A 24352-nucleotide genomic window follows, 5' to 3' on the forward strand; every position below is an offset into this window, starting at 1 on the left:
CATGCACCAGTGATTTTATATATCTTACCATGGCTACCCTCCACTGAAGCAGATAATTGTTTAAATTGACTATACAAGTATGCAATTAATAACTGCTACTGGGCATTAATTTTTCAACAGGTTTTCCCTCGGCTGGTAGCAGGGAAACAGAATGCAGTGCTCTGATACCAGGGTGGCTATTCACACTTTCTGCACAGGATATAGCAGGCATCAGGAAGGAAAGTGAGGTAGGCAGAAAAAGGGTGAAAGGCTAAAAATAAATTCTTAGAAAAACTATGATCATTGTAGATGATTACCATCTAACTAGGGAAATTATCCGGACGCCATGTCAAAGGTACCTGACAATTCCATCTTTTTCTGTTTCCATTTAATTGAATTAAAGACCCACAGCTCTTTAAACTGAATATACAGCAAGTGGCACACAGGCATTTTTCCAGGTTTCTCAATATTGCTCTATTCTAATAGCTTTCTTTAAAAAGTCATTTTAATAGGTAATATGTTCACAGGGTTCAAAATCAATATACTGTAAGAGGATATATTTTACTATGTAACAAAGCATCAGTGACATCACAAGGAACAAAAGTTTTGTAATTATCTGAGGTGACTGATGTTAGCTAATTTATTGTGGTAATCACTTCACAATATATACACACATCAAGTCATTATGTTGTATACCTTATACTAATACAACACTGTATATCAATTATATGTCAATAAACCTGGGGAAAAATATGTCATCAGTTAAAGTCTCACTGCATCCTTGTCCCTGTCCTATCCCCTCCTCCTGAATCCTTATGGGTGAACTACTAGGGTTTCCTTTTCATCACCAGATGTAAGCAAATATGGACATGTACCTCTATTTTCCTTCCTTTTTTATATAAAAGACAGCATTCTTGCACATTATTCTACACCATGCTTTTATCACTTAATGATATGTTCTGGAGGCACCAACCTCCTCATTCCTTTCCCTGCTCCTTCACAGTGTTCCAGCAAGTAGCTATGCTACATTTATGTAAGAAGACCCCTATACTTGAACTATATCCATTATTCTGCTATGAACAATAGTGCTACACCAACCTACTCTGTTGGACAAATGGTTTTATAGTTTTAATATTTCCCTCTACAAGAGTTGTAACAATTTTGCACTCCCATCAGCTCAATACTTTTCAAGGGCACCAAAGCCACACAACTAATTAGTACAAGCTGGAACTCCTGTCCAGGCTGAACATTCAGGTATCTGCTGGGTGTACTGAGACAAGACCACCCAGGCTGACCCCCCTGAGCAGCTCTCATGTAGCCAGTGCAGAAGCTGGACACCATGGACAAGATTCCCAGGTTCCTACTGAGTTCCTTGCCCTTGTTGTCTGTTTGCATATCATGTCTCACCCTAGCAAAGGAAAAGAGTATGCTCTGGACCAAATAACCACATGGCTGGCAGTAATGAGGAAGAGGAAGCACAGGTAAGGGTTGAAGCATCCATGTGGGAATATGAAATTGATTCCATTTCCAAAACCCATCCCACAAGCAGAACAAAGTCATTCACAACTTACCATTAATTCCCCACCTAGGACCTTACAAACCTGGCAATGCCATCAATGTGACTCTTTAGCATGCCATATATATCCTATTATGTTCACACAGCCGCATACTCTTGAATCCAGGACTGTAGACAGCTAAGAGGAATAAAATCATTCCAACTACAAAGTTAACATTAAAGACTACCTTTTCCCTCTTGGAGAGGGAAAGAGGATAATAAAATACTCTCGTGTGGAACCTCCATAGCACATAGCAGAAGCTATCAGCACTATTTCAGCCACAATGATGCCCTCTACTAAGACGTATACAAAGTAATAGGGGAAAAAGAAAAGGCTAGCATTTTCTACCACCAACGGTGATAGTGTAACTGATCACATATCTATTATCACAGTCTTCTGTTTATCACAGTCTTCTGCCTGGTGGAAAGACTGGGGTGGTAAGTGTTGTTTCAGGCTCTTGCCATAAACTGCTATACACAGGAATCCTTTTGATTAGGGCTTGGATCTTAAAATGATACTATCATCTCGCTACCTCACAATGGGGTGAGAAATGGAGTACAGCACAAATTAATGGCACCTCATTCCAAACCTGGCCATGAGGTCAGAGTCACTAGGATAACTGACTGCTCTTGGGCTATGTAGGGAGCAAAGGAGACAGTGTAACAACAACCTGGCCTGGGATGACCCACAGCAACAGGCTGGTCCTCAATCTTCCTTGCCAACCATTCCCACAGGATGGCACACAAACCTTATAGACAGAAGCCTAACACTCCACCCCAACAAATCTGATCAAAGAAGACGTAGGTAGGCCAGTCATAATGTATGGAAAGAGCAATCATAGATCTAGGATCAAATCCCAGCTCCACCATTTAGTAAGTTCCTTACCCTCTCACTGCCTCAATTTTGTTTAAAATAAGAATACTTACCTCACAGAGTTCTGGTAACAATTCAGTAAGAAAAAGTATGTAAAGAACCTAAATACCAAATGAGTGATTTTTGAATTGAATGTCATTGAAATTCAGACCATAATATAAAATATCTTTCATCTTCATATAAAAACATGAAAAAAAATTTTTCCAAGTTGCATTCTTAAGGTAATCAACATTTGCTATTCATTTAATGTGGCGCTGTGCTGAACACTTTGCATGCCCTCTTTAATCTTTGCACTGATACAAACACTGCTCAATGACTCCTACTGTCCACATCTTATAGATGAAGGAACTGTGGTTACAACAGCTTACATATCTTATCTCAGTTTACACAGTAAATGTCAAGATCAGAATTCAAAACCAGGTGCCAGACAATAAAGCCCTATGCTGCCCTCCACTGGAACAGATAATGAAAAACTACACTAACTTGGCTTTCCACGCAAAGTGGCTTTATAAGACCAAGATGACATCAGAGACTCCTTGTTTTTCTAACACATTATGACAGGTATGATAACAAAGAGAAAACCAAAAAGGTATAGTCTACATTCAAAGATAAGAGAAATACCTCCATAGGCTAGAAACAGAACAGAAATGGAACACAGTGAGAGAGGAGAAAGCACAGTGCTTCTGGGCTCAGGGTCCATACTCAGGAAGAGGTGCCAAGACTTCGCGTCAGCAGGATGATGTACTACTGGTTCAGGATCTGAGGGAAGCTACAAGCTTAAAGTCAGTTGCAAGAATGGAATACGCTCCAAGCTCATAAAAGAAGGGTGACAAAAACTCACCAAATCCAGCCTGGGGCAAGAGCTCTAAAGAGCTGTAGCCTGAGAGATCCTAGCCATAGGTCTTGGAGCTTCCATATCCCTTAAATCAGAGCTGGACAGTAAATCGAACAGATCCCTATCAGTCTGTTCTGGATTTTAAGCCTAGACAGCTAGGTGGAACCAACTGCAAAGACACATAGGGGAGAAACAAGCAAAGCAGGAAAGAACAGGAGGGAGGAAAAGAGAGAAAAGGAAAAAAATGAAAACAAAAATGCTCCACTGAATATGAACCTGTAAACGAAAATTCCAAACTACATGAATAAGTCTTTTTTTTTTTTTTTAATTTTTTTTTTTCCAACGTTTATTTATTTTTGGGACAGAGAGAGACAGAGCATGAACGGGGGAGGGGCAGAGAGAGAGAGAGGGAGACACAGAATCGGAAACAGGCTCCAGGCTCTGAGCCATCAGCCCAGAGCCCGACGCGGGGCTCGAACTCCCGGACCGCGAGATCGTGACCTGGCTGAAGTCGGACGCTTAACCAACTGCGCCACCCAGGTGCCCCTACATGAATAAGTCTAATGCTAAGTAAGCCGGCTAACAAAACCAACCATCAAACAAGAATTCACTCCAGATGAAATTAATTTTCTAAAGCAACCTAAAATCTTATTTTTATTTTATTTTTTAATTTTTAAAATTTACATCCAAATTAGTTAGCATATAGTGAAACAATGATTTTCAGGAGTACATTCCTTAATGCCCCTTACCCATTAGCCCATCCCCCCTCCCACAACCCCTCCAGCAACCCTCAGTTTGTTCTCCATATTTATGAGTCTCTTCTGTTTTGTCCCCCTCCCTGTTTTTATATTGTTTTTGTTTCCCTTCCCTTATGTTCATCTGTTTTGTCTCTTAAAGGCCTCATAGGAGTGAAGTCATATGATTTTTGTCTTTCTCCGACTGACTAATTTCACTTAGCATAATACCCTCCAGGTCTATCCACATAGTTGCAAATGGCAAGATTTCATTCTTTTTGATTGCTGAGTAATACTCCATGGTATATATATACCACATTTTCTTTATCCATTCATCCATTGATGGACATGTGGGCTCTTTCCATACTTTGGCTATTGTTGATAGTGCTGCTATAAACATGGGGGTGCAGGTGTCCCTTCGAAACAGCACACCTGTATCCCATGGATAAATGCCTAGTAGTGCAACTGCTGGGTCGTAGGGTAATTCTATTTTTAGTTCAAGCCCTGTGTTGGCCTCTGTGCTGACAGCTCAGAACCTGGAGACTGCTTCAGGTTCTGTGTCTCCTCTCTCTGCCCCTCTCCTGCTCAAGCTCTGTCTCTCTGCCTCGCTCTCAAAAATAAATAAACAGTAAAAAAAATTAAAACAAGTATGTTTCAGATATCCCAAGGAATACAATAAAGCACAATTTACAGATTTGTTCTAAAAAAAATCATAAGGCAATCTTTTTGTAAACCAGATCTAAACAATGCAACTGTAAGATTTTATCTATCTCCCTATCAAATTTTGCTTTGAGAAGCAAAACACCAGTCCTGATTCAAAGAATTCCTGTCACAAATAGTAAGCAGCAACAGAAAAGAAGCCAAAGAAAAACAGATTAAGTGATGAGTGAGGAATAAGAAAAATTAAAAAAAGAAAGATGAAGACAGTGAGGTGTAAAAGAACAAATGGAGAAGAAAGTACAGACAGTCCTTGACTTATGATTTTTTGACTTTACGACAGACTGAAAACGACATGCGTTCACTAGACACTGTACTTTGAATTTTGAAGTTCGATCTTTTCCCAGGCTCTGGTGCTACTGGGCAGTGGCAGCAACAAGCCACAGCTCCCAGTCAGCCATGTGATCACAAGGGTAACAGCCCACACACTTCCAACCATTCTGTACATGTACACCATTCAGTGTTTCGCCTTCATTACAGTATTCAACAAATTACATGAGATACTCAAGACTTTTTTTTATCAGATAGGCTTTGTGCTAGCTGATTTTGCCCAACTGTATGCTAATGTAAGTGTTCTGAACACATTTCAAGTAGGTGAGGCTACGCTATGTTTGGCAGGGTAGGTGAATTAAATGCATATTCTAGTTAGGATATTTTCAACTAACAATGAGCTTATCAGGATGTAAACCCATCATAAGTCAAAGAATATATATATCTAAAAGGAGAAGTCAAAGTGTCAAATGAAAAAGAATGATCTCCATGTCTGGACAAGGTGGAATAATGATAAATCAGTTTTACCTTTCCACATGAAAAACTAAAAACAAATAAAAACCAATGCCACGTAAAACATTGGACATCAGGTAACCAAGGACACTGATCAGTGAGAGGGGAGCCCTAATACTGTCCTTGGAGAGATGAACACAGAAAGAGCCCAGAAGACTTCCCAAGCTAAGGAGACAGAGTGGGAATCTGTACAAGTCAGGGTTAAGTAGAATTCATTGAACAGAGGGAGAGAAGAGGGCTGCATACAGAACTCTAAAGATCTGAAAAAAACCCCACAATTTTAGTATTAAATTGAATACTATCAGTACTTAAATCTACACAAGGCCAGGGAACAAATAACACAAAAACATTAGAGGGAATAATGCTGGGAACTCCAAGTACCAAGAATACTGCCAATTCCCAACAGCCAAGTGGAAAACAATAATCAATGGGTTATCAGTTACAGTACTAAGAAGGGTCTTATGTTGGTTGTGGGAAAAAAACTAACCTGGACCCTGTGTAACAAGATTTAACAGGAAAAACAAAAAGGATTAAGGTATTTGTAAGTAATCTCAGAACAAACTTCAGGAATACTATGAGGAATACAAAAATACTGAAAGCATTACAAGGTAAAATTAACAATGCCTGGCATTTTCTAGAAAATTATTATGCAAAAAAGAAGAAAACAGTAGGAAAAAATAAATAGCAATTCATCAACAAATGACACAGACTATAGAAGTAGCAGAAAAAAAATATTAAAGTATGTATGATAGTAGTATTCAATATATTCAATAAGTTCCAGGAAAGCCTGAAAATGTTAAATAGAGACAAAGAAAATACAAAAGAAGGCACTCACTGAAACAAATGAATGGGGTGAATAAGAAAGGAACACTGGCTGGAATTCACAGCAGATTAGATATTGCAGAAAAAAATAATTGGTGAACTTGAAGATAAAGCAATGGGAAGTATCCAAAAGGAAACATACAAGGAGAAAAAAAGGAACAAAATAGAAAGAAAAGTGAAAAGAACACCAATGAATTCTGAAAAAGTTTAAAGTGGCCAAATATAGATGTTATTGGAGTCCACAAAGGAAGAAAGTGATAGAGAAAATACGAAGAATAAAATTTACCAACATTTCTCAAAGTGGACGAAAAATATAAACCCATCAATCCCAGCTCAACCAACTCAGGCACAAAAAAATTTAAAGAAAACTACAGCTATGCAAATCATAACCACATTGCTTAAATCTAATGACAAAGAAAAAATTTCAAAAACAAAGAGAAGACACATTATATATAGAAGAACAAAGGCAAAAGCAAAAATCACAGCAGATCTCTTACAAGAAACACACATAAGAGAGAAACAATATTTTTAAAGAACTAAAACAAAAAAACTGTCAATCTAGAATCCTTTATTCAATGACAATATCTCAAAAACAAAGACAAGGTAGACACTTTTTCAGACAGACAAAAGCTGAAGGAATTCACTGCTAGCAGATCGAGACTATGAAATATATTAATGACAGTCCTTCAAGCTGAAGGAAAATGATACCAGGTAGAAACTAGAGAAGGAGCAATGCACACTGTAACTAGTTGGGTTAATATAAGACTTTTTTTTCTTTTTTTCTTTAAATATCCTTAAAAGCTAATCAATTGTTTAAACAAAAATAACCACAATGTATTTAGCAGTTGATAACACCGATATAAGTAAAATACATTAACAACAATAGCACAAAGTCCAGAAAGGGAGAAATGAAAGTCTACTGTTGCAAGGGTTTTATACTATACATGAGTAGTATAATATCACTTGAAGATAGACTATGCAAACTTAAAGGTATATACTATCAACCATAAAGTAATTGCTAGAATAACACAAAAAGTTATAGCTACTAAGTCAAACAAAACAGATAAAATGAAATAGTAAAAACTCTACAATTAATCCAAAGAAAGCAAAGCTGAAAAAAATAAAGAACCAAGAACAAATGTGACAAATAGAAAACAAATAGCAAAATGATCATTTAAACTCAACCACACAGATAATCACATTGATGCAAATAATCTCATTAAAACAACTTTGAGGGGTGCCTGAGTGATTCATTAAGTGTCCAACTTCAGCTCAGGGCATGATCTTGCAGTTCATGAGTTCGAACCCCACAACAGGCTCTGTGCTGACAGCTCAAAGCCTGGGGACTGCGTCAGATTCTGCATCTCCCTCTCTCTCTGCCCCTCCTCTGCTTGCACTCTGTCTCTCAAAAATAAATAAATAACATTAAAAATTAAAGAAAAAAACAACTTTGAACAAGAAGAACAAAGTTGGAAGGTTAAATTCAAGGCTTATGATGAAGCTACTATAATGAAAAAAGTGTAACATTGAATCAAGATAGACAATCATAGATGAATGGAACAGAATATAGAATCCAGAAATAGATCCAAACATATACAGTCAAGTGATTTTAGACAAAGGTAGGAAGGCATGGTTACTTCAACAAATGGTGCTGGATATCCATATGCAAAAAATATATAATCCATAGCTCATACCATATGTAAAATTTTTCAAAATAATGACAAGCCTAAAAATAAAACCAAAAAGTATAAAACCTCTAGAAGAAAACAGAGTAGAAAAATCTTTATGACCTTGGGGTAGTTAAGATTTCTCAGAAACTACATGAAAAACATATTCCATAAAAGAAAAAAAATAATTAAATTTCATTAAAATTAAGAACCTCTGTTCTTTGAGGGTCACTATTAAGAGAATGAAAAGACAAGCACAGAATGGGGGGGGGGGGGGCGGGTATCTTCAAATCACATATCTGATAAAAGACTTGTCTGCAGAATACATAAAGAAGCTTTGAAAATCAATTTAAAAAATTTTAATGGGAAAAAGGTTTGGAAACTTCACCCAAGAATACATAAATGGATAGCAAATAAACACATGATGCTCAGCGCCAGTAGTCATTAAGAAAATGCAAATTAAGGGGCGCCTGGGTGGCGCAGTCGGTTAAGCGTCTGGCTTCAGCCAGGTCACGATCTCGCGGTCCCGGAGTTCGAGCCCCGCGTCAGGCTCTGGGCTGATGGCTTGGAGCCTGGAGCCTGTTTCCGATTCTGTGTCTCCCTCTCTCTCTCTCTGCCCCTCCCCCGTTCATGCTCTGTCTCTCTCTGTCCCAAAAATAAATAAAAATGTTGAAAAAAAAAAATTAAAAAAAAAAAAAAAGAAAATGCAAATTAAAATCACAATCAGGTATGACTATATACCTATTAGAATGGCTAAAATTAAAATGACTGACCATACCTAGCATTGCCAAAGATGGGGAGCAACTTCTATCATATACTACTAACAGAAATAAAAAATGGTTCAACCACTTTGAAAAACAGTTTGGCAGTCTCTTCTAGAGTTAATGTACACCTCCTATTCAGCCATTCCATTCCTACATATTTACACAGGAGAAATAAAAATATATGCCCATACAAAGACCTAAACCTGGGTGGCTCAGTCAGTTAAACAGCCAACTATTAATTTCAGCATGGGTCATGATCTCACATCATGAGATCGAGCCCCGCACTGGGGTCTTTGCTAACAGCGCGGGGTCTGCTTGGGATTCTCTCTCTCCCTCTCTTTCTCTGCCCCTCTCCCACTCAAAATAAATAAATAAACATTTTAAAAAAGAAGAAGAACAAAGAGCTAAACACAAATATTTATAGCAGCTTTATTTGTAACAGTCAAAACCTAGAAACACCCCAAATGTCCATCCACCTAGATGGATAAACATATTGTGAGCTGTCTGTACAATATAACACAAGTCAGCAGTAAAAAAGAATGAAGCATTAATACATGCTGAAACATGGAAGTATCTCAAGATAATTATGCTCAGTGAGAAAGGTCATGATCTCACAGCCTGTGATTTCGCGCCCCACATTGGGCTCTGTGCTGACAGCTCAGAGCCTAAAGCCCGCTTTGGATTCTGTGTCTCCCTCTCTCTCTGCCCCTCCCCCACTCGTGCTCTGTCTCTCTGTCTCTCTCTCTCAAGAATAAATAAACATTAATTTTTTTTTAATATTTTAATTTGATTCAATTTTAGGAACAAAGTAGAACTAACCACTATAAACCTAATTACTATTCTCAATCGCTTTCACTTCAGTTATATTAACAGGGATTCATGGATAGAGAAAAATGTGAAAAGATATGAAAGATATGGTATCCTCATTACCATTACAAGTGACTTCACTCTTGACTAAGTCAACATACACGATACACAGCCCTAGGATATTTTGGTTGGATGGGACAACATGTACGTTGGGTTGACAAGCAGGTTATTTTGGGGGTATCAATACCTATGGAAGAAGAAGGTGGCAACAGGTTGGAACAGAAGAAGTCAATGAGCTGCAGTCAGGCCCAACAAAGCCTTACATAGCTCTGGTGCTTAGCCCATCAAGACTGCCCTATAGTGGGATAGTGGGGTAGTGGGTCAAAATGCTGGGCCTTTTTATTTCTGCCACAACCAGTCTTTGGATGTGGGCAGCCCTGGGAAAGGCATCTCCTGGGGCAACAAGTCTGCCTATAAGCTGAGGCAGTCCCCAAAGGAGCTGACAGCTGGAGGCCATCTGCACTCTCATCAGGAGGATCCTTGGAGGGGATCCTAAGACATGTATCTCAATGACCATCACAGGTCTTTTTTATCTTAAACAAAAGATAAATTACTTGCCCACGGCAACATATCTAGTCAACAGCAAAGGACACAATCTGTTTCTTCTTCAGACTAGTTAATCTAACTTGTGCTACAGTCCAATGGTTTCTAAAGGGAAAATCCAATGTTTAGCAAGACTGTACCAAAGAAGGCCTGTAAATCCTATGGAACAGAGGGTGAAACTAAAACGTTAGTTATCCTAAACCCCCACCTTAGCTGCTCTGAAAGAAATGATTGGCCAAATAGGATACAAAATATTGGAGAAACAATTTAGAAATGTTTAAAATGACAGCAAATGCCACAAGCATGAAAATAATCTAAAGGGTTATTTTATTCCTTTCTAATTCTAAACTGGAAACCTCTCTTAGCCTTAGGATGCTGGCACAATTGAAATGTTAACAGAAAATAATAAACTGCTTTGGAGAGGCAGGGGGAAAAAAACCTGAACTAAAGCAGCTGTAATAACAATAAATTGCCACAAGGAAATAGTATGTTCTAATTTTTAATTTTGCTTTTCAAGAACAAAGGAATATGATATTAATAACAACATCAAAAAAGGGGGAATGCAAGCTTAGACCATAAGCACAAACATCAAAAGTCACTAAATAGTTCTGAGGGGCGCCAAGGTAGTAACTACTCATTAACTAATTAAAGAAAGATGGAATTTGAAGTTTTTAAATGATCTTTGGTGTCTATAATAGAACTGAGTCTGATGTGGCAAATAGGGCTCTACCCTGAGCTAGCAATAAGAGCCAGAGTAAGGCTCAGAAATATTCACAGTCTCACAAATATTATCTTTTCAAAAGAGCCTACCTCTAACATGGGCTTGGAAGTCAGGCTGATTAGGCTAAAACCCAGGCTCAAAACATTTCCAACTATGTGAACTTCACGGTACTGCATTTCTCTGTGTCTAGGTTCCCTTGTCTAAAAAGAACAGAGATTATAATCATAGATGTGGGTCAAAACAAAAAGATCCTTGTGCAGCATTTGACACTGTTAATTATTATCTCTATCACTGTCACTTATCATAATTAAAACTATTAGTAATCTAAATGACACCCAGGTTGTTTGTACCTGTATGGTTTACCAAGGTATTTTTCAGAAACTAGCAGACCTCCCCCCCAAAAATTAAATGACCCTCTGAAATGCCCAGTGTAATAACATGGCACTTCTGTTCAGAGTGCAGAAGAAACAGCCAAGAGTCTTGAGGGAGTAGTTAAGATTCAGTGTGAACACCAGGAGAGCAAACAGCACCTGTTTTCTCTTATACATACCCCCTCGCCCTTGTAGTTCATAAAATGGGTCTGGATTTGGCTCACCTTCCCACCCTGCTTAACATCTACCCTGAGAAGAATCTTAGCAGATGTTATACTCATACAAACACACCTGGGGACAAGCTCACTCCCAGAGACGGCTCCCTTGGCAATATGCATGGCAAAGATACACCGGGGCTAGGTAAGATGCATCTTTAAGGATTTTCAGGGTATTTGGCTACTGGGTGAATGGGGTTAAAAATGATCTCATAGCTGGAAGGAAAGAAAAAATAAAAGGCTTTTATCAGATAGACTTTAGTGCACTGAACAACATATATTCTCCAAGCAGGTGGATTTTTTACTTCAATGCCATTCCACAATTCTGCGAACTCAGTCTTATAAACAAAAAGTAAATTTGAAGATTTATAAAACAGTACCTCTGATCTGTAATGAAATCTAAAACCTAAAAGTCAAGGCCAATAGGTTTTTAAAAATAAAGAAAATGTTTGCCTGAAATAGAGAAGTAACAACTTCACTGCTGTTTCAAAAGTTAATATTCTTATTTTAATATTCAGAAAAGTCGTACACTTCAGAAGTGGTTTTTTATGAGGAAAATTGCTACCTGGAAACTTTTGCCTCAAAGCACAATTTTGAGTGGCATTCAAATACAAATATTAAAAATAAAAACATAAAGGAAATCCGGCACTGGATGCAAAGTTCCAAGGTCCCTGGGAAGGTTTTATAATCTACAGAGGGTCTAGAACATTTTTTTTTCTTTTTAAAATATTTGCTGGTGTTCAGAGAGGACATTAAGGCTTCCATCAACCCCAATACGACTGTTATGTCAGTCTGGTATAAAATCACATCTCATTTCATTAGACAAAATAAAGACAAATCAACCATAACTACTGTTCTTTGATTGTATAATATTTCCTCATAAAAATCCCTGTTTTTACTGCCTTGTTTTAATTTTTCTCCCTTTCCTTAGTCCTTCATTATTTTTCATATTTACACATTTATTTAACATTTCTTCTTACAAGGCACCTTTCACATATGTTATTTTATTCTATTCTCATGGGAAACCAGTATTATGTTGGCTTTTAAGAATTAGAAGACTGGGGCCTAAAGCACTAAATGACCTGTTTAAGATTTTAAAGTGGATGAAAGAGAACTTAAGTTTAATTTTTCTGCACACTACCATTTCTCAGTGGACATGAGATTTCTCAGTTAACCATTTTTCTTCCTTTCTTGTGCATTTTTCATGCCTTAGTGCCATAACCACTATCTGCTTACTCTCAATGACTAGAGTCAGCCCTGATGTCCTCCAACCAGGAAGCTCTCCTGGAGCACATGCTCAATCTCAGGGGAGGTCCCTCTCCTATGTGCTGTCATGACACTTTGCATTTCCCTGTGAGAGGGGTCAAGATTCATGCCTCCATGAAAGCAGAGATTATGTCTAACTTATTTAGAACTGTGATGCCTGAAATGTGCTGGAAATCCAAGAGTCCACCCTGCTCAGAAAAATAAAAACCCAGCCCCAAAGAGAGTTTAGATGAGCACACAGAAGAGCGTCTGCTTCGGGACTCAGCCTGTGCACCAGAAAGCTTCCTGGTCGGAGGCCACATGAGTAGACACTAGAGGATAAATAAGAATTATCCAGGTGAAGGGTGAAGGGGCTGGGAGGCCTAAACAAGGTGAGGGGGGAAGACAAGAATAAAAAATAACAAAGTAGGAGAAACACAAATACTGGCATTTAAGAAAGGAGGCTACCTGCCTGTTTAGAACCACTCAGTTATCTAACCAGGAGGCAGTTTCTGAACCTCACCAACAGCAAATCCTTTGATGAGATAAATGTGTCACAAGGCACAAATAAAGAGGGTCCTAAAAACGATTCTTTCCATAGTTTGACAATGGGAAAAGTCAGATGATCATGAACCTTTTTGTAAAGCGACTAGAGAAGGATTATGATCTCCCTCAAATACTACAATCCCTTCTACCCTAACTTGCCTTGAAAATGGCCTAAACAACACAGTCCATCTCTCCTGCGTTCCAGTGTTAAATAGATAATATTACTGCTAAAAATGTCACAAGTCCTTTATTTTATCATGGAAGTAAAGAGAAGCTGGCTATAATAGGATTTTCCTATCAACAATCTCACTCTGAAACTTGTTTCACTACTACATTATTTTATTTAAATACAAAATATTGCATAGCAAGCAACAGAAATAGAAAATAGCAAATATCCATGTACCCACCATTCAGTTTTATGAAATCAAAACATTTTGTCATATTTAACTTCATATCTTTTTAATTTGAATGAAACATTATGAACACACTTGGAAGCCTGGTTTGTACCTCCTCCCTATATGATTTTTCACCTCCTAGAAAAAGACATTAGCATGAAGTTGATGTTCTCTTTTTAAAAATACATATATATATGAAGAATATATAGGATTATTTAGTGGTTTCTTAAATATTACATGAACTAGGCATCCAGCAGTTGAGATATTCTAACAAACCTTGCTAAAATAGGGCAGCAGAGGCTTAATGAATTATAACAAGAATCTCTATAAATATAAATTGAACTCGCACATAGGTAGGGAAATCTGGAGGTGCAAAAACATAGAGGTCAATTAAAAGTCGTAAGGGAGCACTCAAGTTCCAGCTGGGGGAATGGTAACTAAGACTCCCACATAAGGCGTGCACTTTGTATTACAATCTGTTTTTCTATGTCATTGCAAACACTTACAAATGTTAGACTTTTAGGTTTTACACATGAAAAATGACAATAAACAACTGGTGGCTTTCATTTGCTTTTCTTTGGTACTAATAAGGGTGAACGTCTTTTCATGTGTTCATTTGTCATTCTCGCTACACCATTTGTCACCTTCACGAAATGTTCACCCATTTCTCCCTTAGGTTGACTTTTGCTTATTTATTTGGAGGACCTCCTTATATATGCTGAATGCTTACTTGACATGCCACTGTACTCTTATTATAATGTCTAAAATTAAAACGATTGACCACATCAATTATCATTGAAGACACAGAGCAACTGGAAGTTTCATACACTATTGGAAGGAATATAAAATGGTACAACCACATCAGAGAATAGTTTAGTGGCTTCCTAGAAAGTTAGAAGACAACTACCACATGATGTAGCCATTCCACTGCTTTTACCAAAGCAAAATAAAAGCATACATCCTTACAAAGACTTGTACATGAATATAAAAAGCTTTTGCATAGAGCTTTACCTATAATGGCAAAACACTGGAAATGATCCAAATCTCAATCAATGAGTAGATGAATAAATAAACTATTGAATGGAATACTGCTAAATAAAAAAAAAAAATGAACTATTAATATACACTCCACCATGGATGATCTTAAAATAATTATGGTAACTGAAACAAGCCAGGCCAAAAAGAGGGGAAAAAAAACAGGGTACACATCATAGCATTCCATTTATAAAAATCTAGAAGGTATAAATTAATCAATAGTGACAGAAAGTAGAAAAATGATTACCTAGGGTGAGGAAATGTAAGGAAGGGCAAGAAGGAGAGATTACCAAGGTACAGAAGGAAAATTTGGGAGTGATGAACATGTTCATTACCTCGACTGTGATGGTGGTTTCATGAGTATATACATACGTCAAAATTAATGAGTGTGTAAATATGTTTACTTTACTGTATGTCAACTTAGCCTGTATACTTTAAACATGTATAGTTTATTTTATATCAATTATAACTCAATAAAGCTGTTCCTTAAAATTTTGTAGGAATAGTAGGAGAAATAATGCTAATATCATCCTCAGTGGGAAAAAACTGAGCCCCCTAAGGTCAGGAACAAGACAGGGATGTCCACTCGCGCCACTGTTATTCAACATAGTATTGGAAGTCTTAGCCTCTGGAATCAGACAACACAAAGAAATAAAAGGCATCCAAACTGGCCAGGAGGAGGTCAAACTTTCACTCTTCACAGATGACATGATACTCTATATGGAAAACCCAAAAGATTCCACCAAAAAACTCCTAGAACTGATTCATGAATTCAGCAAAGTTGCAGGATATAAAATCAATGCACAGAAATCCGTTGCATTCTTATTCACCAAGAATGAAGCAACAGAAAGAGAAATCAAAGAATCGATCCCATTTACAGTTACACAAAAAACCATAAAACACCTAGGAATAAACCTAACCAAAGAGGTGAAAAATCTATACACTGAAAACTATAGAAAGCTTATGAAAGAAATTGAAGAAGACACAAAAAAATGGAAAAAGATTCCATGCTCCTGGATAGAAAGAACAAATATTGTTAAAATGTCAATACTACCCAAAGCAATCTACATATTCAGTGCAATCCCTATCAAAGTAATACCAGCATTCTTCACAGAGCTAGAACAAATAATCCTAAAATTTGTATGGAATCAGAAAAGACCGCAAATAGCCAAAGCAATCTTGAAAAAGAAAACCAAAGCAGAAGGCATCACAATCCCAGACTTCAAGCTATACTACAAAGCTATAATCATCAAGACAGTATGGTACTGGCACAAGAACAGACACTCAGATCAATGGAACAGAATAGAGAACCCAGAAATGGACCCACAAACATATGGCCAACTAATCTTTGACAAAGCAGGAAAGAATATCCAATGGAATAAAGACAGTCTCTTCAGCAAGTGATGCTGGGAAAACTGGACAGCGACATGCAGAAGAATGAACTTGGACCACTTTCTTACACCATACACACACAAAAATAAACTCAAAATGGATGAAAGACCTAAACGTAAGACAGGAAGCCATCAAAATCCTCGAGGAGAAATCAGGCAAAAACCTCTTTGATCTTGCCCGCAGCAACTTCTTACTCAACACGTTTCCGGAGGCAAGAGAAACAAAAGCAAAAATGAACTACTGAGACCTCATCAAAATAAAAAGCTTCCGCGCAGCAAAGGAAACAATCAGCAAAACTAAAAGGCAACCGACAGAATGGGAGAAGATATTTGCAAATGACATATCAGATAAATGGTGAGTAGCCAAAATCTATAAAGAACTTATCAAACTAAACACCCAAAAATCAAATAATCCAGTGAAGAAATGGGCAAAAGACATGAATAGACACTTCTCCAAGGAAGACATCCGGATGGCGAACCGACACATGAAAAAATACTCAACGTCACTCATCATGAGGGAAATACAAATCAAAACCACAATGAGATACCACCTCATACCTGTCAGAATGGCTAACATTAACAACTCAGGCAACAACAGATGTTAGCGAGGATGTGGAGAAAGAGGATCACTTTTGCATTGTTGGCGGCAATACAAGCTGGTGCAGCCACTCTGGAAAAAAGTATGGAGGGTCCTCAAAAAACTAAAAATAGAACAACCCTACGACCCAGCAATTGCACTACTAGGCATTTATTCACAGGATACTGGTGTGCTGTTTCAAAGGGACACATGCACCCCCATGGTTATAGCAGCACTATCAACAATAGCCAAAGTATGGAAAGAGTCCAAATGTCCATCAATGGATGAATGGATGGATAAAGAAAATGTGGTATATATACAATGGAGTATTACTTGGCAATCAAAAAGAATGAAATCTTGCCATTTGCAGCTACATGGATAAACCTGGAGGGTATTATGCTAAGTGAAATTAGTCAGCCAGAGAAAGACAAAAATCATATGACTTCACCCCTATGAGGCCTTTAAGAGACAAAACAGATGAACATAAGGGAAGGGAAACAAAAATAATATAAAAACAGGGAGGGGGACAAAACAGAAGAGACTCATAAATATGGAGAACAAACTGAGGGTTGCTGGAAGGGTTATGGGAGGGGAGATGGGCTAAATGGGTAAGGGGCATTAAGGAATGTACTCCTGAAATCATTGTTTCACTATATGCTAACTAATTTGGATGTAAATTTTCAAAAATAAAAAATAAAAATAAATTTAAAAAAAGAATAGTAGGAGAATAAAACAGAATCCTAACCATGCTAGGCTTCTGTCTTCTAAACATCTTTTCAAATACAGGTCAAAAATTTTTAAATTCCCCTAACCTTCTTTTTACATCTTTCTAAAAATAAGCAAAATAATATCTCAAGTAAATTAGAAATAGTGAGAGGGATTGGGGGCATCACAGACAAAAGGTTATCCTGGAGATATAACGGAGAGCAAGGACTGAAGTGAGAATCCAGGTCTTAAAAAGACTGTTCTTCCTCCAGGACATTCACTGTTAACCTGTTTGCTATTGATAGTAGTAATCTGTATGTCAACATACAAAATTTTCCACTGGGCCCACTCACATGGTTGAGAATCTTGCCCCATCAATCCAAGTCTGACCTAATGATAGTATGGTAAAAGAATAACACTAATCAACCTATACACTTTCTCTGCACTGATCTTAATCCATTCTCATTCTTATCAAAGGTTGTAATCATTTTTCCTTCTCAAGCTAATTCCATTTTCATGTCCTCTGGCTCCACAAGTGAAATGAACCAGCAAATCTGTAAGTTCTACTTCACTGAGGACCAGAACCACTAAGCCACAACTTAGACCAAAAAATCTAAACACAACTAGCCTTTTTTTCTTTTTTTTTAAAGCAGACTCCATGTCCAACGTGGGTCTTAAACTTATGACCCTGAAATTAAGACTCACATGCTCTACAGACGAAGCTGACCAGGCACCCCAACATAACTAGCCTTAATGATTTCAGAAAGATGGTAATTGTTAAATATTTAAGCTCCCAGAAGACAAAGGCAGATGAGTACCTACCATCTCCAAAAAGATGTGTCACAAGCCTGGTAAGCGTTTGCTTAAGGTCAAATTCAACGAGCTTTGTGGCCTCCATGGTATGTGTCTCCTGTTTACAGGCAGAACGAGAACTCTGTTCAAAGAGCTGCAGGCTTTCTCCATCCTTTATGCCAGTAAATAACTGCAAATCAAGAGGAATAAGATAAATAAAGTAAAATAAATAAATAAATAAATAAATAAATAAATAAATAAATAAATAAATAAATAACAGTATCCTGGTCAGTCTACATGAAAAAAACATAATATGAGAATAAAATCCATTAAGTCTTCTAGCCAATCAACATACTGGAATTAACATTCATTTGGTACCAACTCTGAACAAAGCACTATGCCACATGTTATGGAGAGTCTTTAGGGAATTAAAAAACACTGTTATGATCTTTTCTCATCTCTTCATTTCAGTTTGGCTTAATTTATAGTCATTTCCTCAAAACAGACATTATCCTCAGTGCTAATACAAATACCACTGAATCAGGTTTTCAGACTCTAAAATTATATCCCTACATCCTACAGTGTCCTTACAGTGTGACCTGAGACTAGGTAAGAAAGTATAATCCAAAAATTAAATTCTGTAATGCTCATGAAGTCAGGAAGTATGCCGAGCTTTGCTTAACCTTGTTATCACCAAAACCCAGGACATAATTTTGCCATTTACTATCCAGGTAAACACAGGCAAGTGTTATGGTAAAGAAATCTTGGGTAATGATTTGTGAAGTAGAAATAATAATACTAAATTAAGATACTTTGTGATAATTAAAATAATATATGAAAAGCATAGAGTACCTGGCACATTGCGATGCCTAAAAAAAAATGTGATTATCATCACAATCAACATTATTTTTTATTATAATTTATTGACAAATTGGTTTCCATACAACACCCAGTGCTCATCCCAACAAAAGCCCTCCTCAATGCCCATCACCCACTTTCCCCTCTCCCCCACTCCCTATCAACCCTCAGTTTGTTCTCAGGACCCAAGGAAAAAAATAAAGTTACAGACAAGAAGGGAGGCAAACCATACGAGACAATCCTCATTATTAATCACAGCTATTATTAGTCATAAGCTGCTTTACCACAAAATAAAGTGTCCCCATCTTTAACAAAATAGATCTTCAGCTAGGAGAGGACTAAAGATGGAGAACTGAGCAAATGAATCTATTATTCTTTCCACCTAATGTCCCATGAAATAATTTTTTTTAATGTTTTAATTTAAAAAAACTGAGTCAACTGCTGTTTCTAGTAACATTGGGGTGAATAATTAGAACCAAACCTCCTCATATTTCTACTAAAACATACAAAAATTCTTAAAAGTATAGAAGTAACACAATAGAGAGGAATTACTTAAAATTCTACAAGAAAGCACAAAACCAGAAAACAAAACCCAGCATAAGCCAGAGAGAAACACTGAGAATATCTGCATCTCCAAGTATCAACTGAAAAGGTGAACATTGGTCATGACAGCTTACCATGACAAGTAAGTTTAAAGTAAAAAGCCCACAGTATCTGACCAAGTTGGGTTATCAAATAAACAGCCCTAAAGCACTTCCTCATGATAAGGATGAATACAATAGTAAATCAGTTCTTGTCAAACTTATAGTCAAGGCTCACATTTACCTGGGCAAGACAGAGAACCTCAGGCTGTGAAAATGGACTAAGGCAATTACAGACTGGTAACTCCTCTAAGTGCCAGCAAAATCAAATGAAAATCTCAGAAAAAGATTCTACTATCCTATAACTCAAATTAGTCCTATGAGAGCTGAAGACAGTGCAGCTGCCAAAGTCTATGTCTTTCAACACTTACTTTAACAGTAACTTAGAACAACAAAAAGAACAAATAAAACTATTAAACACCATGCTTTCATTACAAAACAGACAATGCCCAACTTTCAAAATGATTGTAAGTTAAAAAGGTAAGGGGGAGAAAAATTGAGGGAAAGAGAGAACAGGGGAAGTAGTGAGGTACTAAGTTTGATCTAAAATAGCCACCAGAAAGAGGAAGTGACCTTAAGTGTGAAACTGCTATGACTATTCTAGGGGATGTGACTAGGGACCACAAGAAAAGGACTGAAAAGCAAGCCCAGGTCAAAGTGACACTCTTCCAAAGGCATGGTTACAATGGAAGAGAAGAAGGTGAAAACAATGAAAGACATCCTTTGACAACTGAGGGGGGAAGAGTAAAAGAGGCAAAAGAGAAAACTTAGGACTCCATAAAATAAAGCAAATCTAAAAACTTAAGAGGATTTATAAAACTATTCCCAACCCACCTTACCAAAAAACAAACAAAAAACCCAAAACAAAAAATTCCACTAAAGACTACACTTCGCCACACTAACAGAAGAGGGCACCAGACAACTATAATTTCCTCTAAACAACCAAAACCCACAAAAAGTAACAGAAGAAAATGAAATAAAGCTACAGAGAATTATTACTACCCCCTACCCCAGAAAATCAGAAAACCATTCAAAACAGATCAATAGATGAAAATCTAATCCTTTCCCCCCTCCCAAAAAAAAAGTCAAGAAGCAGAAGCAGAAGAAAAAGGAGAAGGTAACATACTACTTGAAAAGCAAATTTAATACACTAAACCAAGCATTTGGAGTACAAATAATTGCTTGAGTCAGAAACCCAAAAATTAAGAACAAAACTGTATGAAAAGCAGGAAGAAATGAAAAGAGAGTTGACTGAACTCAGGAAGGAAATAGAAGAAAACTATCTCAGAATGGAAGTCTAAATTGCAAAGTATGCAGGAGGTAACAGCCTCAATGAGGATTTAATAAGGGGCATTAAATAAAAGCAGGAAGACAACCAAGATAAGAACAATGAGGTGAAGAAAGAAAAGTCTGAGAGAAAGTGGTGGAAATAGAAGCCATGCAAAGAAGGAATAACATATATATAATTGGAAGTCCCTAAAGGAGGAGAAACAAAACACTGGAACAGGACTAATGGGCACCAGATAAAATAAGCATCTGAGAAAATGCACCTAGGAGGACAAAACACAAGACATATCCTGGGAAAAACTCTACCAGACTTCAAAGATAAAGAGGAAAAATCTCTTAGGCCTCCAGGCAAAATGACCAAATAAGTTAGAAGGGCAAAGCAATTAGACTCAAATCAAACTCTTGAAAACAACATACAAAACAGGGCAACAATGCAGCCACGTTTTCAGACAACTCAATAATAAAAAAAATTTTTTTTTAAGTATGGACCAAGAATTTTATATCCAGCAACACTGGCCTTTGATCATCAGGTCTACAGAAAAAGTTGTAAACATACAAGAACACAGGGGATTTCACATTAATGAGTATTTTGAAGAATTCAGCAAAGAATAAACTTTCTTCAAGCACAGCATAATTGGGAAATATTCAACTAAAAAAGAAAAACTACCACATTAATGATGAATAACACATTAATGTATAAAACTGTAGATTTGACACTAAACAAAAGTAGAAATAACAGAACAAGAAATGGAAGGAGAGGGAGAAGTGGCAAGTTGAACATATACACATTGGTTACTGTATACATGATAAGTAATACTTAAAGAACACTTTAAAACAAACTAGTAAGTTAAATAAGAAAACAGTGAAATAACATTTAAAAAGATGTAAAAATAAAGGTTACTATTAAAACAAAAATATGAATCTTTCTAAAAGGCAAAAAAATAATTTAAAAGGAAAAACACAATAAAACAAAATATATCTGGTGGACAAAGAAATAAGCTGAATATAAAATAACCATAACTACAAAATACAATTGTGGAGTTGAGACCAAACATATCAGGCATTATCAATACACGTGAATGGATTTGATTCACCTCTTAAAAGAAAAAAAGAACAAAAACATTAAATATGATCACAAAGTAGGACCCAACTAACTACATGCTGTTTACAAGAAACACACCTTAAATAATGTTAAAAATAAAGGAACAAAATAGAGTATAACAGGCAGAAACAAAAAATTAAGCACAGTAATTACGAAATTAGAAAAGGTAAAACTCAACCAAAAAAAAAAAAAAACCCACTAAACATGGAAAAGATATATTAATTATCAAGTTTGCAAGTCATTATGAATACACAGTACTAACCAATGTTTACAAATCAAATAAGACAGAAATCACGCTTATTCAGAAAAAATCCATAGAAGAAGTCCATTTTCCAGTTCATGGCTACCGTGTTGGGAGTCCCTAGAATCCCTGGAATCTCCCCGGGCCTCCAGCAGCATGATCATCTTTGACATGGCTCTGGAAGCTATTATGAGCAAGCAGCCTAGTGGTCAGCCTGGCAAAGGCACACCACACCCCGATCCTGAGTGGTCACCACCAGTCTTCGGGAGGTGCTAGGCTCATCAGAGTCCCACCATTACCCTCCCTGTAGACCAGGCAGGATGCAGCAAGCAGAAGCAATTGGGTTCTTTCATATCAAAACAGCAAAACATTTAAAAGGAAGTTGAGAGAACCCCACTCTTTACTATCCAAGACACACCCAAGCCTTCCTGACACACTATAATCATGTGCGCTGCACCACATGGAAAATAAACTCTAAGCAGCCAGCGGGGGGGAGGGGGGGTGGGGAGGAGAGGAAGAAAGGGAAAAAAACTAAAATCCATAGGAGATGAAAAGGACACTTAGAAACACTAATAATATAAGAATTTAATATACCATTCTTATGATAAAATCAAGTAAACAAAATCAACTTAAGAAGATAGAAGAGCTAAACAACATAACTAATAAAGGAAAGTTGATAGCCATATACATATATCTCCCCTGACAATATAAAATACATTTTCTTCTTAAAGACTCGGCAACACATAAGTACTCTCCATAAAGAAGAAATAAGAAGTATGTCCCATTATAAGAAATAATAAGCTCCATTCTGACTACAATACTATAAGCTAATAAAAGTCATTACCAAAAAACGAAGAGAACACACAGGCCCTTCTACATGGAAACTGAAAGAAAAGAAAAGGAAAAAAATCTTTCAGGCAACAATGGGACAAAGGGACAATATCCAAATACATAAGAAACTTTTTAGAAGTTGACAAAGGGCTAAAACATCACTAGAAAAATGGGAAAAAATACAGGAATATACAATTCACTAAAAAAAAAAAAAAAAAAAAAAAAAAAGAAATGAAAATGACCCTTAACATATGAAACCTATTCAAAAGAGAAATGCCAATTAAAACACTGACATTATTTCTAATCTATGACACTGGTGGAAATGAAAAAGCAAAACATATTCTTCTCGTGAGGCTTGGGAAAACTTGTATTCACACAGACTATTGATAGAAACAGAAACTGGAAGAACCCATTTGAAGGCAAATTTGGCAATATCTAACAAAAATTACATTCGTGTTCACCTCCTGACCCAATCATTCTACTTCTATTTACCCTGAAGATAAACCTCCGGAACCAATACTTATGTTCATTGTTTTTGTTGTAACATTATTTGTAACAACAGAGCACTAGAAACAAAGAAATGTCCATACATAAGAAAAAAGTTAAATAAACTATGGTCTATCCATACAATGGAGTACTTTGCAGATACAACAAAGAATGAAAATCTCTGAATACACAATGATTACCAAGATACACTGTTAAGTGAAAAAGCAAAGGACCAAAAAAGCATTTATCATATGCTACTTTTAAAAAAATCGATTTTGTCGCTTTTCATGTAAAAAAAAAAAAGGAAAATAATAAAAAAAATACACAAATCTGTTCATTTGTATAAAATAAAACTGAGCAAACAGCATCGAAAAGATGAATTGAAAACTAAAGAGATGAATTTCATAAAGGAAAGGAGGTGGTAACACACTGCAGACTGGGAAGAATCAGTGAGTGGAAATAGAGTCAAGAGAAGGAGGTAGTAGGAGTCGGGGGATGAGACAGAAGTAAGACTTTCTTAAGTAAACTTTTTTGTATAGCTCTGACATTTAGAGTCACGGTAATATTTTGTCTACTCAAAAAATTTAAAATAATAATTAAAACCCACCCAGATGTGGTGAGAACTCAAACTGAAATAATAACAGCACTAATTCTATTCTTACTAAAGGACACTGCCACACTGAAGAGGGTAGAAAAGAACCAACCAAAGTAAATGTGAAAAATTATATTTTAACTATTTTGTTAGACACAAAATTATTACAGCAAATACTGTA

General features: G+C 36.7%; 1 protein-coding gene across 32 annotated transcripts in view; it reads right to left on the reverse strand.

Moving 5' to 3' along the window:
• Positions 1-24352, reverse strand: part of FARS2 (phenylalanyl-tRNA synthetase 2, mitochondrial) — a 626558-nt gene that overhangs the window by 422239 nt on the left and 179967 nt on the right. For all 32 annotated transcript variants that reach the window (XR_015251092.1, XR_015251091.1, XM_086706386.1 and 29 more), the window contains one exon: positions 18164-18323. Coding sequence is in view for 30 of the 32 variants with exons in the window: in XM_086706386.1 (XP_086562512.1) it covers positions 18164-18323 (160 nt within the window). In the remaining 2 variants the exon portion in view is untranslated. The remainder of the gene's footprint in view (positions 1-18163; positions 18324-24352) is intronic.

This window comes from Puma concolor, chromosome B2 (genome assembly GCF_028749965.1).
Source record: "Puma concolor isolate L17-30 chromosome B2, mPumCon1.1.hap2, whole genome shotgun sequence".
NCBI lineage: Eukaryota > Metazoa > Chordata > Mammalia > Carnivora > Felidae > Puma > Puma concolor.